The 13,008-nt window shown below is 55.7% G+C and overlaps 1 protein-coding gene across 3 annotated transcripts; it reads right to left on the bottom strand.

Moving 5' to 3' along the window:
* Positions 1 to 2,006: 2,006 nt before the first annotated feature.
* On the bottom strand, positions 2,007 to 12,597 carry SPATA2 (spermatogenesis associated 2). 3 transcript variants are annotated; one of them, XM_086331421.1, is made up of 4 exons: positions 12,464 to 12,597; positions 10,300 to 10,721; positions 6,225 to 6,657; positions 2,007 to 5,385 (listed from the first exon to the last, which is right to left on the bottom strand). In XM_086331421.1, the coding sequence occupies exons 3-4, from the start codon at positions 6,543 to 6,545 to the stop codon at positions 4,153 to 4,155; spliced, it is 1,554 nt and encodes a 517-aa protein (XP_086187547.1). In that variant the 5' UTR covers positions 6,546 to 6,657; positions 10,300 to 10,721; positions 12,464 to 12,597; the 3' UTR covers positions 2,007 to 4,152. The 3 variants fall into 3 exon arrangements, with proteins under 3 accessions (XP_086187547.1, XP_086187546.1, XP_086187548.1); XM_086331420.1 differs by lacking the exon at positions 10,300 to 10,721; XM_086331422.1 differs by lacking the exons at positions 10,300 to 10,721; positions 12,464 to 12,597 and adding an exon at positions 12,049 to 12,072.
* Between the last annotated feature and the right edge of the window lie 411 nt (positions 12,598 to 13,008).

The raw sequence follows: 13,008 nt of genomic DNA, 5'->3' as shown, positions 1-13,008 counted from the left end.
CTCGTCTGGCTTTCTTTGTAAATCAAGTTTTCTAAAATGAGCAAATGGAAAAATACAAATGTGGGTTTAAGCAAGAGAGTAGGTTATTTCTTGCATATAAAATCTGAAGATAGGTGGGGCAGGCCAGGTGAGATGCTGGCTTCCTAAGTGTCAGGGAGCCAGCCCCTTCCAGCCAGTTGCCATGCCCGCCTTGCCTTGACCTTTGCCTCAGAGTCGCACAGAGCTGCTCCGTTCCAGCAGCACAGTCAGGGTGGGAGGCACAAGCTTCTTTCTTTGAAGGACGAGTCTTAGAAGTCACAGCACTTTTCCATCCTACGGACCAGACCTACCCATATGACTGTGCTCAGCTCCAGGAGAGGCTGGGAAAGGCAGTCTTTATCCTGCTGGCCAGATGTCTAAACCTCCCGGCTTTTATTAGCGAGGGAGGGTGGGTGAGCAGCTACCAGAGTTTAATTGGCAATGTCTGCCACGGCTCTATCCCTCTGAGTGTGTGGGGTACCACAGGTTGGTGCTCAGAGCTGGCAGCAAGGCTCATGGTAATGCTGTACAGCTGGTGGGCCTGGTGATGCTTAAATATGCTTGTCATTTACATATGCAAATCAAGTAAGCTGCTCAGAGTCTCTGCTCCCCTTCAGATAGATACAGGAGCATCAGGAGCAAGTATCTGGCTTCCTTAGCTCTCCCAGGCTGGGTGTTCATCTCCAGGAAGCCAGGATGGCAGTGCCATTTCCCATGCTGTCGCTAAAATCAAACCCAGCACCTGGGCCTTCGTCTGGCCCAAGGCCTGGATATTTGTTCAGCCAGTGAGTGAGCTGGAGAGAAGTGTTTAGTCTCTTCCTGGACAGCTGAGGAGCCTCGTGCGGGCCAAGTCCCCAGAGTGGGCAGCGTGGTGGCACAGACACCCCACCAGGGGATAAAGCCAGGATGTCCCCGAACCACAGCTGCTCTTCCATTGCCCTGAAGATTTTTGCCACGTAGGTCAAGTCAACCTTCATCATTTATTTATTATTTTTATTGAAGGTGATTTGCCATGTTCTATCAGTTTCTGGAAACTTCATTTAAAAAAGAAATCTTAAATTGATTTTTAAAGTAATCTCCTATTGTTGCTATGATGGGTAAGTAGTATGGTCTGCCCTGAATAGAGGGGACTGAAAAGCCAAGATTCTGCTAAAGATTCCTGGCCCTGCTTTCTCTTTCTTAGAGACAAGCTAGCATTACACTGACCAGGATCCTCTTGAGGCATTTAAATGAATCAAAACATTTTTAAATGGGATTGCTTTTTTTTTTTTTTTTAACACAACACCCTTCACTGTTATTTAACTCCTGTCTGTCACCACTAACAATCATTTCTCCTGGAGTCTGCAGTCCCACACCAGAAGCATGGCTGAACTCTGCACACCTTGGTTTCCCCATCTGTAAGATGGGATTTAGGTTATCTTCCAGGAGGACCGAGACTATTACATGAGATCTCAAAAGTCTCAGCATATAAAATGCCTGGCTTGGCTTCCCTGGTGGCTCAGTGGTAAAGAATCCACCTGCCAATGCAGGGGACACGGGTTCGATCCCTGGTCCAGGAAGATCCCACGTGCCAGGGGACAACTCAGCTCCTGTGCTGCAAAAACTGAGCCAACCCACCAAAACTATTGAAGCGTGGGCACCGAGAGCCTGTGCTTGGCAAGAAGAGAAGCCAGTGCGATGACAGACCGGTGCACCGCCACTAGGGCAGCCCCGGACCACCACAGCGAGAGAAGGCCGCGCAGCAGAGGCCGGAGCAACCCGAACAAATACACAAATCTTTGTTTTTTCAAAGTCTGTCTCACAGAACAAGCACTCAAATGCTGGCTGTTATCATTTGTGAGTTTCATGGAGGAGAAAATGTGAGTCCTGTCACTAAAGAACAAAACATGGTTTGAGCAAAAAGCAAACAAAAACAGCAAAAAAACAAACCCAAGCAACCCAAACTTCAGAGCGGCAGAGAGGAGAGACATAAAACCCCAAACACTTCATTAACAATGGAAGACACTTTATTATTATTTTTTAAAGCATCTCTCAACATTTCAACTCTTGGTAGAAATCAAATGCAAAACATCTGCATTTTTAAATTAGCATCTATTTATCTCGATCACAGCAACCTTATACAATTTAGATACACACCGAGGAGGAGCACGGTCACAGCATTTCCTATTCCAACCCATGAACACAGTGTTTCCGTGATGATAACCCACACTGGACTTCTCTTCCAGAACAAGTGGGTTATTCCTGCTTCCGTCTGCTGTGTCAGTTACGTGGCATCACGGTTGGTTAAGAGTTAGTGTAGTGCTAGAGCAGTCTGAAAATGGAAAACTGGAAAAGTCAGGACTGGGACAGGCACTGACATGTCTGAAATGTGAAAAGGAAGAACAACATCAAAGATGGGTGCCCCGGAGTGGGAGGGCCTTAGTAATAAAGTTGGTTGAAACTCAGCTTCATATACACATGGAGTATCTACAAGTGATCCACTAGATATATATATTAAAAAAGCCATAGGAGATTTTGAAAACCTTAAAATCTCTCAACTGAGTTGGAAGAACATCAGCAAATTCACAGTGGCCTCAGGATTCAGCCAGATGGAAATGTGCTCAGGAGCTGAATACCTCCTCCCATCAGAAAACCCACTGCAGGTCAATCCCCGTAACATTCTGTACATCACCAACACTTATGGCTAAAATATATTGTTAGTTCACACGGAAGCGGTTCTATTTTCAGATTCTTGCCCCGCTCCTCCTCTGTAACCCAAAAGGATAATCTGGGGTCAGTTAATTCACATACGGAGAGGCTCGGCTAAGAATCTGAGGAGGCGCCCATCTGCTGGGCGCACGCAGACTCCTGCCCACTTCTAGTGCAAAAAGGTCGCGTAGGTTACAGACGAGTCCTGGAAACAGGTGAAGAGGAGAGGACTGAGGTGGAGGGGTGGTGGGGATCCCAAACCCTCTTCCTTCTGAACTGAGACTCGAGGAGACTGCAGTGCAAGGTCCACTCAGCAAGCAGCGAAGACCAGGCTGGAGGTCCACAGGGCGAGGTTCCCGACTCGTCACTGGTGGTCACAGTCTGCGGGCGCAGAGACCTCTCAGCCCGGACGAGCCCCCCGAGGTGCACACTGGAGGTAGGTGTTGAGATTGGTTGCAGGGAAGACAGCGGCTCTCCACGAGCCCAGGGGACATCGTCTCTGTTCCTCCTCCGCGCCCACACGCTCCACTCAACCTTCCGGCTGCGGCGAGCGGAGGCAGCAAGGTGGAAGGGCATGAGCCCCTCCCCTGGAAGACTAAAGAACCTGGGGCATCTTTATAAATAGCTACATCGGTAATGTTTTCACCACTTTGAAACACACGGCAAGTTGAATATTTATTTAAAAATAAATCTCAAAAATATCTATGTACAGTACAGGAAGAGAAGGATGTGCAAATGACAGAAGGTGGGGGGCCGGGGGTCAGTGCCGTGGTGGAAGGTCCACACTGCAGAGCGTGAGGGCCAAGTTCACAGACCCCACAGCTGCGCTGAGCTGTGGAGGCAACAGCATGACATTCAGTGAATCCTGGGCTCGGGTCACCGTTGATGCGTAGAGGCAGGGAAGGCAGGCGGGGGATGCCGTCGGGGGTCCCGGTGTTTGGGGACGGTGACGGAGGGATGAGCCAGTGGAGGAGGCCCGGTGTGGCAGGAGGGCTCATTTCACAAGCCAACAGGCCTCTAGCTCACCGCTCCAGGTGGGCATCTGGAAGCAACCCGGGGGGGGCCCTTCCCAATCCAAGTTGGCTTGCCGTGGGAGTGAGTGGTCGGCAAGAGTCCCAAAGATAGAAACCATCTTGAAGAAACAACCCCCCCCCACCAAAACAAAAAAACAAAAAAAACAGGAACAGGGAGTGGAGAGATTAGCAAAAAGGAATCCCAACAAAAGCGCCACCCTCTCTCCTGCCAGAGGACAAAGCAGCCATCAGTTGAAATAATCTGAGTCGGTAAGGGAACTCCCACATGGGGTGGCCGGCCCCAGGATCCCCCAACACCCGCGTGGTCAAGGGCAGGGCTCTGCTTCTGAGATCTATGCCTTAACACTGCTTCCCCGTGACACCAGAAAGGTCGGAGGTGTAGCCCTTGGAGCAGAGAGGTGAGGGGTGGCGTCTATCTGTACACGAGATGGGAGAACTGGGTGGACTTGTAATTCAGCTGGTTGTTGGGCATGAACTTGTGCAGCTCGCTCTTTTTGCAGCAGGGGTCGTAATGGTAGGCGCTGAGGCAGGCGTCACATGAGACTTTGGAACATTGCGTGCAGGTGTTGGCGGCCCCCGGGCGGTTGCAAAAGCCACAGCGGGAGGTGGCGGCCACGGCGGAGGGCGGCTTGGACTTGGAGTGGAGGTGCGGCGGCCGCTCGAGGCCCTGAGTCTGGCCCGCGTACTTCTCCCGCAAGGCGGCCCCGTGGGCCAGGCTGTCGTGGCCGGAGGCCTTGCCGGGGAAGGCGCTGGGCTTGGCGGCCGGGGAGCAGGCCAGCAGGCTGTCGCAGCGCTGGCAGAGGGCGGCACTGCAGGACAGGCCGCAGTTCTGGCACTTGGAGAGGGCGGACTCTTTGGCGGGGGTCGAGCGCTTGTGGTAGCCGGGGTGGGCGTCGTTTCTCAGCAGCCAGACGTCAGGCCGCAGGGCATCCTGCCTCCGGTAGGCGGCCCGGGGCTCCGCGTCCGTGTACAGATCCACGTCGTCCGAGCCGGGCAGATAGGGGCCGCGGAGCAGGCCGAGCCCGTTGCTGGGCGCAGGGGCCGGCAGGTCGTCGGCGCCGCCGTGCGGGGAGCCGGCCACGGTCAGGAGCGAGGGTGGCGGCCGGACGATCTCGTCCTTGAGCTCGTCCCCCGGCTCGGCGGCCGCCGGCTCCTTCCGCAGGCTCAGCGAGGTCTTCAGGGGAGGCTTCCGGCTCTCCCAGTAGCTGTCGTAGGTGTCCACCGACCGCGAGGGCTTGGTCACACGGGGCTTGTAGTAGTCCTTGGCCGCCCGCTCGCTGGCCGACTTCTGCAGCACCACGCGCGCCATCGAGGCCGACAGCGGCTCGCGGGCCTCGGCGCGCCGCCGCAGGGCCTCCGCGCACCCCCGCGCGTCCTCCACGCTGCCCCGGCGCTCGCTCACCACGTCCAGCTCCGTGTAGCCCTTGTCCTTGACCTGCGAGTGGATCTCCAGCATCTGCTCGCACTCCACCTTGGCCAGAAAGAGTTCGAAGGAGACCATCTTCACTTGCAACGTCTCGACCAGCTCTTTGAGCCTGTAGGCGGTCCCCAGCTCAGGCATGTAGCCCATGTAGCTCAGGATGGCTCGGATGTCCTCCTCCAGTAACGTCGACTTGACGTAGTACACGAAGGGGCCCGTGTAGGTCTAGGGGAAGGGAGGGCAGAGGAGCAGAGGTGGGTTCTTCTCTCCCAGACACACCGCGGAGACTGTACCCGGGCGGGCTGCACCCAGTCTGCACACGGGCAGGTGGGGAGCGGGGTTCGGGGCCATCTCAGGGCGGCAGGTAGAGGCTACTGCTCCCCAACAACTCAGCGCAAGGGTCTGAGGGAAATGACCCCGGGGGGGCAGGGAGCAAAGCCACTGGCCTTCCACATGGGCTGCAGGGGCCCTGTTCCTTGGGGAGGTGCAGGGCAAACACTGATGGAGAAAGGGAATCGGGTCAGAGGCAGAAACACCCAGGAGCAATGCGAGTACCCTTTCTGGTATTTCCCTGAGACTTAGCCTGACCCGGGGAACTCTCCTGAGCCACCACCACCTTTGAAATGATTCAGAACTCTCGGTCTCCAGTTCCTCCTCCCCCCTCATCCCTGTCTCCCTCGCCCGCGGCAGCCTCCTCCAGGCCTCCACGCTGTCTACCTCCCATACAACCGCCAGGAGTCGTCTTCTCCAGTGGAAACTGGATCCTGGCCCTGCCAGTTTCCCAGCCCCCTTAGAATAATTTCCAGCCCCTGCCCCGGGCTCCAAGGCCCTGCATAACTGGGTGCTGCCCACCTTTCCAACCTCACGGTTTCAGATGTGAGCTGCCAGGGGCGGGCAACCAGTGAAGAGAAGGCACTATGCAGGGAGGCCAGGTGGCAGCAGGGAAGCCAGGAGGGCCCAAGCAGAGGAAGGAGGAGATTACACGGGCACAAACCCTCTTCCCAAGATGGACAGGAAGGCGCAAGAGGGGAGAGCAGCATGCAGAGCCCGTCCCCAGACCTTACCTTGATGCTTCTGAACTCCTTCTTCCAGGGGCAGAGGAAGAGGTTGATGCCCATCGTCTCGAGCATGCTGAAGGCGCAGCGCAGGGCCCGCAGGCTGGAGGAACGGAGCGAGCGCAGGGAGCTCTCCACCACCTCATAGAACTGGATCAGCCGGAATCGATAACAGGGGTCCACCTTGTGCAGGCTGAGCAGGGTGGAGGCTGCCGCCCGCAGGGACTCATCACTGCTGGGGGTGGCGTCCCCTTGGCTCTCGTGGAACTGCACGTACTTCCGGAACAAGTCATCCTTGTATTTTGCATCCATTGAACTGGGCTTCCCCATCTAATCCGATCCAGGGACAGGGGCTACCTTATCTCCTCCATGGCTTCTGGCTTAGAGGCAGGGACATTGCCAGAAGCATCGACATGCTGCCTGCCTGGACCCGCAGAACACTCTGGAAGGGGAAGACCGAGAAGCACGTCATTCCTCGAAATGAAAGGAAAAGGCTAGTGAGGCTGAAGCAGAGAGAGGAGGAGGGTCACAGGACACAAGGCTGCCCATACCAGCAGGATCCCAGCCTCAGGTCTCAACGAGTCAGACATTTCATTCCAAGATCCCCATGCAGCCCCTGAAGGGTTCAAAGCAAGGGGGACAGGTACATGATCACACCTGTAATCATTTTTTTTTTAAAAGGCTACTTTGGCTGCCGACCCTTGGAGAGTCCCTTGATCTGCCTTGGTTTTTCTGTGGGGCAGGGGTTTTGGCCATGCCCTGTCTTCTGGGATATTAGTTCCCCAACGAGGGATTGAACCTGTGCCCCCTGAAGTGGAGGCATAAGTCCTAACCACAGGACCACGAGGGAATCCCACCCCACCTTTGTTTTTTACGGTTCTCTCTTGGGAGAGGACAAAACCTTCTAAGCTGGACGCACAGGATTCACACACTCTTGCCGTCTCCCTGGCCACTTGTTAGTAGAGCAGGCACAGATCCATCAGTATTCTTGGCGCTACGATGCTGCAGCAATCGGTATTCATCAAGGGATACTGCCAGGGCCAGGGGAGGCAACACAGCCCATAGGGGTTACAGACAGATTTCAAAGCTGGACTGCCTGGGTGTGAACCCTGGATCTGCTTCTCCAGGTTACTTGGGCCAAGTACTCAATTCAGTTTTCTCATCTGAAAAAGGGGGTTAATAATTCTTACAGTCCAGAGCTGGTAGAAGGATTCTCTGCAGTCTGTACAGAAAGCTCTTCAGGGACTTCCCCGTGTCCAGTGGTAAAGAACCTGCCCTCCAATGCAGGGGGTGAGGGTTCCATCCCTGGTCAGGGAACTGTGACCCCAGACGCCCTGGGGTAACTAGGGAAGCCTGAACACTGCCACAAAGAGCCCGCAGACTACAATGAAGCCCCAGTACAGCCAAGGGAAGGAAAGGAAAAGAACGCTCTCCAGAATGCCAGCTCAGAGTAGGCTCACGAGGCACACAAGCAGGCGCTCCCAGTGTCAGAAGGTGCGACACCTGCCAAGCGCTCTCCGGAGGTGAGATCAGTGAGGCAAGTATCTCCCGCTGGGGTGGACATGTGCTTCCACACTCACCTGGCCTGCATTTCCTGCCCACAAGCTCCATGGGTGCAGATTGTGACCAAGTGACTCAGGAAAGGTCACAGTGCCAGGGCAGGGCACACGCTTCATAAAAGCCTGCCGCTGTCTTGAGTGAGTGTGTGGGGGGAGGGGGAGGGTCCTGTTGGCTGTGGGAGATGTGTGTGTGTCGGGGGGGGGGGGGGCTCCTGTTGACTGTGGGAGATGGTGCGGGACCGAAAACAAGCTGGGGTGGAATGGATGGACCTGCACAGTCCTCCAGCAGCTCTGAGTCTGGCTCAGAAGTCCTAAGTGCCCATGAGCCTGGTGACGATTAGGAAGTCCATAAAATCACACAGGCGGCAATGAGATACTCCTCTGGCTTCTCCAGTTTTGGGGAGATGCCCGGGGGGTAAGACATGCAGGAGAATTAGGGACACAGAGAGGCCACCTTCTCCCACCCACTGCCCTGCCAAGGAAGCCCAAGGCTCAGACCTGAGCAGCACACAGGTGAGCAGTGCCACTTGGGATCAGATTCTCCCTCCTGCCCAAGGTCGCTGTGGCCCTCAGAACAGCCATCCCTGTCCTTTGAGGTCCACCCACACAGACCCTTCTGCCTGCTTCTCAAACACATCAAGCCCATTTTGATCTCAGGACCTCTGCACACGTTGTTCCTTCTGCATGTTCTTCCTCTGGTCCCTCCTGTCGCCGGCTCACTTTCATCATTCAGGTCTCAACTCAATCATCACTCCTCTGAGGCTCTCCCTGACCACCCCAGCTCAGTAAATCGCACCTGCCTGGCCCTTGTCATCCCATTATCCTGGGGTAATCACCATCTGAAATCATCAACTTTGGGCATCCCAGGCGGTCCAGTGGTTAAGGCTCCACAGTTCCACTGCAGGGGGCATGGGTTCAATCCCTAGTGGGGTAAGTTCTGCATGTCACTGGGTGTGGCCAAAAAAAAATACTCTGGGAAATTTTCAACTTTATTCATTTACTATCTTCTGTCTGTTTCCCCTCAATATCCAGTAAGCAGTCAACCCTGCAAAGGCAAGGACAATGTCTGTTTTGTTCACCATGATGCCTAATAGCACCTGGCACACAGTAGGTATTTGATAAAACAGGCAAAATGCACGATGCTAAGCACGTCAGCATTCACCACGCTCGCGTTTCTCATTTAGCTCTCCTTAGAATTCTGGAAGGCCAGCGGGAGCGGGAAGAAAGCGAGGCTCCATGACATGATCTGCCATGGGCTTATGTAAGCTCAGGGTTAGGAAAAGGTGGACCCCAGGTTCCAAGCCTGGCCTGAGGACTGGAAAGCTGTGTTCCTCCCGCCACCCCATGCTCCCTGAGCTCAGCAATATGCAGGCCTCAGCGGTGCCAGGCCCCAGGCTGGTGCAGTGAGGGGGACAGGGCGTAGGCAGGGGACAGGAGGGCACAGCGGCTGAGAAGACAGAGCTCTGCCCTGAATTCTAGCTGAACAGGCTTACCGCTCAGTATCAAAGTATGTGTGTTCACTTTAAAAATAAAACTGCATTGCAACCTGAGAGAAGACATCACTGTCCTTGCTAAAAAAAACCCATATGCATTTACCATTTTTTTTTTATTTATCCAAAAGAAGCTTCCATCCGGCCTCTGGCCCCAGGGACTGTTTTTTAGTACATCTGAGAACAATTTAGACAGAGCGACATCAAGCCTCTGAAATACTGCTATGATTTTTCTCCAAAGAAGTCAGGCTTGAGCCAATAGAGACTGACTTTTTTTTACAAAAACAGAGTCAGCCACCCTCAAGCTCAGCTCTGCGTCTGCTCAGTGCTGTAACCATACCACAGTCCCCACCCTTGTTTGTGGCTGGCAAATAGACAAGCAAAAGGGCTGCAAACAGCCCGGCTGGTATTCAAAGTCCTAAAGCCAAGGGCGGGAAACACATCTAAGGGGAATCTTGAACCATCCTCCACTGGTGAGGAAACAGGTGAAAGAAAATGCTACAAGATCCTTGAGGAAAGGTAAGAAGGAAGGGAACAACTGTCGTGGTCCTACTGTGCGCTAGGCCTTGGGCTTTCCACTTTAACTGCATCATCCAGTTTAATCCTCACAGTTCTACGAGGAGAGAAACCAAGGCTCTGCCATTAAACAACCTGCTCAACAGAGCCTGAAAAGGTCAGAGCTGGAATTTGAACCTGGGGTGGCCGGCACCATGGCCTGGGATCTTCCTCCTTTACTTCACTCATTTATGGTTACCATGAGTACCATTCACCAAGGGATTAGCACAGAAGGGCCCTCTGCTAAGTGCCCCATGAAAATCAACAAAATCCACTCGACAACCCCAAGGTTAAACAAGAAAAAACTGAGGCTCAGAGGGGCCAACTGGAGGAGGGAATGGCAACCCGCTCTGGTAGTCCCACAGCCACGGAGAATCCCACAGCCAGAGGAGCCTGGTGGGCCACAGGCGATGGGCTCACAAAGACTCTGACACAACCAAGCGACTCGGTGTGCATGCGCAGAGGGGCCGAGTCACTCACCCTAAGCCATAAGGAGAGGGAGAAGGGGCTCGGGGATCTGAACCCGGGTCTGATGCCAAAACCCTGACTCAAGCTCTGAGCTGCGCTGCTCTCAGGCACAGCTGTCCAGCTGCTGGATAGCTCTTCTCAGAAGGGCTTGATGAAGGCAGACGCCCTGTGGCAGGGCCAGCACAGCTGAGTTCTAAAAATTTCGGTGGCAGCAAGACTCCCATCTTCTCACACGGAGCGGGACTGGAAGAGCACAGATCTCTCTATGACGTAAGCTCAAGGGCTGAGAGGGGAGGCTGACCAGCGCCCGGCCAGTGGTAAAGCAGCTGACATCATCCCTCCTGAATTCATTTTCTGAGAATACAGGCTGCATTGTAGCTGGTCATAGCTGGTGTCTCTTCTGAGCACAGAGCCAGCAATTTATTCCTAGCACTCTGCAAGAACAACAAAAAACACGCTCTGTGCAAAAACAGCGTGGTTACAGAATACCAAGACAGCGCAGTGACAGAAGCCGTTAATTTCTCCAAGCAACCCAAGGACTGGAATGCCAAGACATGCCAGGCTGGCGGAAGAATAAAAAAAAAAAGCATGGTACCATGAACATCCCTAACAGAATCGGTGGGTGTCCAGAGCCAAGAGACCTGGTCAGCACCTTCCTGCACCCACAATCTGGGCCCCCCTTTGAAGAGAGATATTGCAGTCGGGGGCGGGGGGCAGGGGGGTGGTGGCATTTTAATTATTTTTTAAACATCTCAGAGGAAAGCTGGCTCTGTTTAAAACCTTACTGAACGGAACTGAAATGATTCTGGATAGCAAAGCATGAGCTTGGCTTTACCTCAGCTGGCCCATTCAAGCAGAAACATTCCCCAAGCAGCATCTGAAGGCTTCCTCCTCCCTGCACAGGCAGAAGCTATTTTGGGCCCGGCACTGCCCCAGTCCACAGGTTTACAGATCCCTGGTCTAGCTTCAGGCCACTCAGAGTTCCCTAGGCCTCCAAACAGCAGCAAGGGGAATGCCCATCAACCCCCTCCACCTCTGCACCCCACTCCTTGGCACTCATCCCCAAGCCCCTGAGACACATCCTAGGCAACCTTCCACTGGCAGTGAAAACACCAGAGGGTCCCCACACCCCAACCCAATCCCAGAGAGATTCAGAAAGAGGGCTTCCTGACCTCTGAAAATAGCCTCAGCCGATGCTGAAATTGGGCTTCCCCAGTGGCAGCTGCCGCTGGCAGAGGGGCTCTGGAGCAAGCAGGCTCCCCTCCCCGCAGCACACAGAAGCTGGCAACTGCTATTCCCAGTCTGGTAATTCCTACAGCCTCTAAGCGCCACATCAGTTGTGCAAAACACCCTAGTCCCAATCTCGGGCCCTCCCCAGGGACTGTGGCCGAATCGACAGCAGCTGTCATTTATTGGCGGGGGGTGGGGGGTGGGGGGGGTGGCTTCCCTGGTGGCTCAGACGGTAAAACATCGACCTGCAACGCAGGAGACCCGGCTTCCATCCCTGAGCTGCGAAGATCCACTGGAGGAGGGCATGGCAACCCACTCCAGTATCCTTGCCTGGAGAATCCTATGGACAGAGGAGCCTGGCGGGGCTATAGTCCTGTGGGGTCGCAAAGAGTCGGACACGACTGAAGCGACTGAGCACGCACGCATCATTTATTGGATGCCTGCTGTATGCCAGAGGCTGTGCTTCCTATGCATCTCCCTTTATCCCCACCCCGGCCCCGAGCAGACAGGTTCACTCCCCATTGAACTAACCAGCCAACTGAGACTCAGACGATGGAGTGACTTGTCCAAGGTCACAGAGTGAGTACAAACCCCGGTCTGCCACCGGAGCCCGGGCTGAGGACCAACTGCGCGGTAACTGCCTGCGGCTGGAATCGGGGTGTTCTGCTGCCGCGGCAGTCGCCGGACATGGGGTGCTCCTCCTGAGCTGCCCTGAGCCTCCCACCGCCGGTCCCCAGGAGGCTGCGAGGCAGCCCTCGGGGGGGAGCGGGTATCCCGAGGAGCAGCCGGGCCCCCGGAGTGCCGGAAAGGCGGGCTCGCCCATCGCCCCCTCGCCGGCCGCGAAGGGACCCCGCTCCCGGGCCGGCCGAGCCCCGCTGAATCGGGCGCCCCCTCCGCCCAGGGAAGCCCCAGACGCCGTTTCCGCCCGCGGCCGAACCGCCCTTACCCCGGCACCGCCGCCGAGGACGCCCCGGCCGAGGTGAGTAGGAAGCAGCCGCGGCCGCCGCCGGAGCCGGGCCCGGATGGGCACTCGGAGCTCCGGCCGGCTGCGGGAGACCGAGACCAGTACCCTGGGGCCGCGGCGACCCGGAAGCACTCAGTCCGGAAGTGACGTCTCGGAGGCGGGCCCAAAGGGAGGCCAGGCCGCGGCTGCGCGCTGGGCCGGGGAGAGGCCGACGCTCGCCGGAGGCGGAGAAGAAGCCGGAGGTAGAAGGGTGAGCGAGAAGCGGCGGCGTCTCACTTCGGAGCCTAAAGGCCTGCCGCCGCCGGGCTGGGGCTGGGACCCGGAAATAAACGGGCCGGAAGTGACGCATGCCCTGGGTCCCAGGATGGCGGCTGGCCGGGTTGTCATGGGAACCTGGCTGGAGCCCAGAGGTGGTAACTTGGATCTGTGAGCTCGGATGGAGAGATTCGCGGCTTCCACCTCCCGGTCTTCCCTATTATCCATGCGATCTGACCATGAGCTCTCGACCGCGCCTGAGAAGAAGCTGA

The sequence above is a fragment of the Bos grunniens genome, chromosome 13 (assembly GCF_055505025.1).
Source record: "Bos grunniens cultivar Pamir isolate PY7600 chromosome 13, Bosgru_T2T1.0, whole genome shotgun sequence".
NCBI classification, from domain to species: domain Eukaryota; kingdom Metazoa; phylum Chordata; class Mammalia; order Artiodactyla; family Bovidae; genus Bos; species Bos grunniens.
This window is presented reverse-complemented; position numbering and strand designations above follow the sequence as displayed.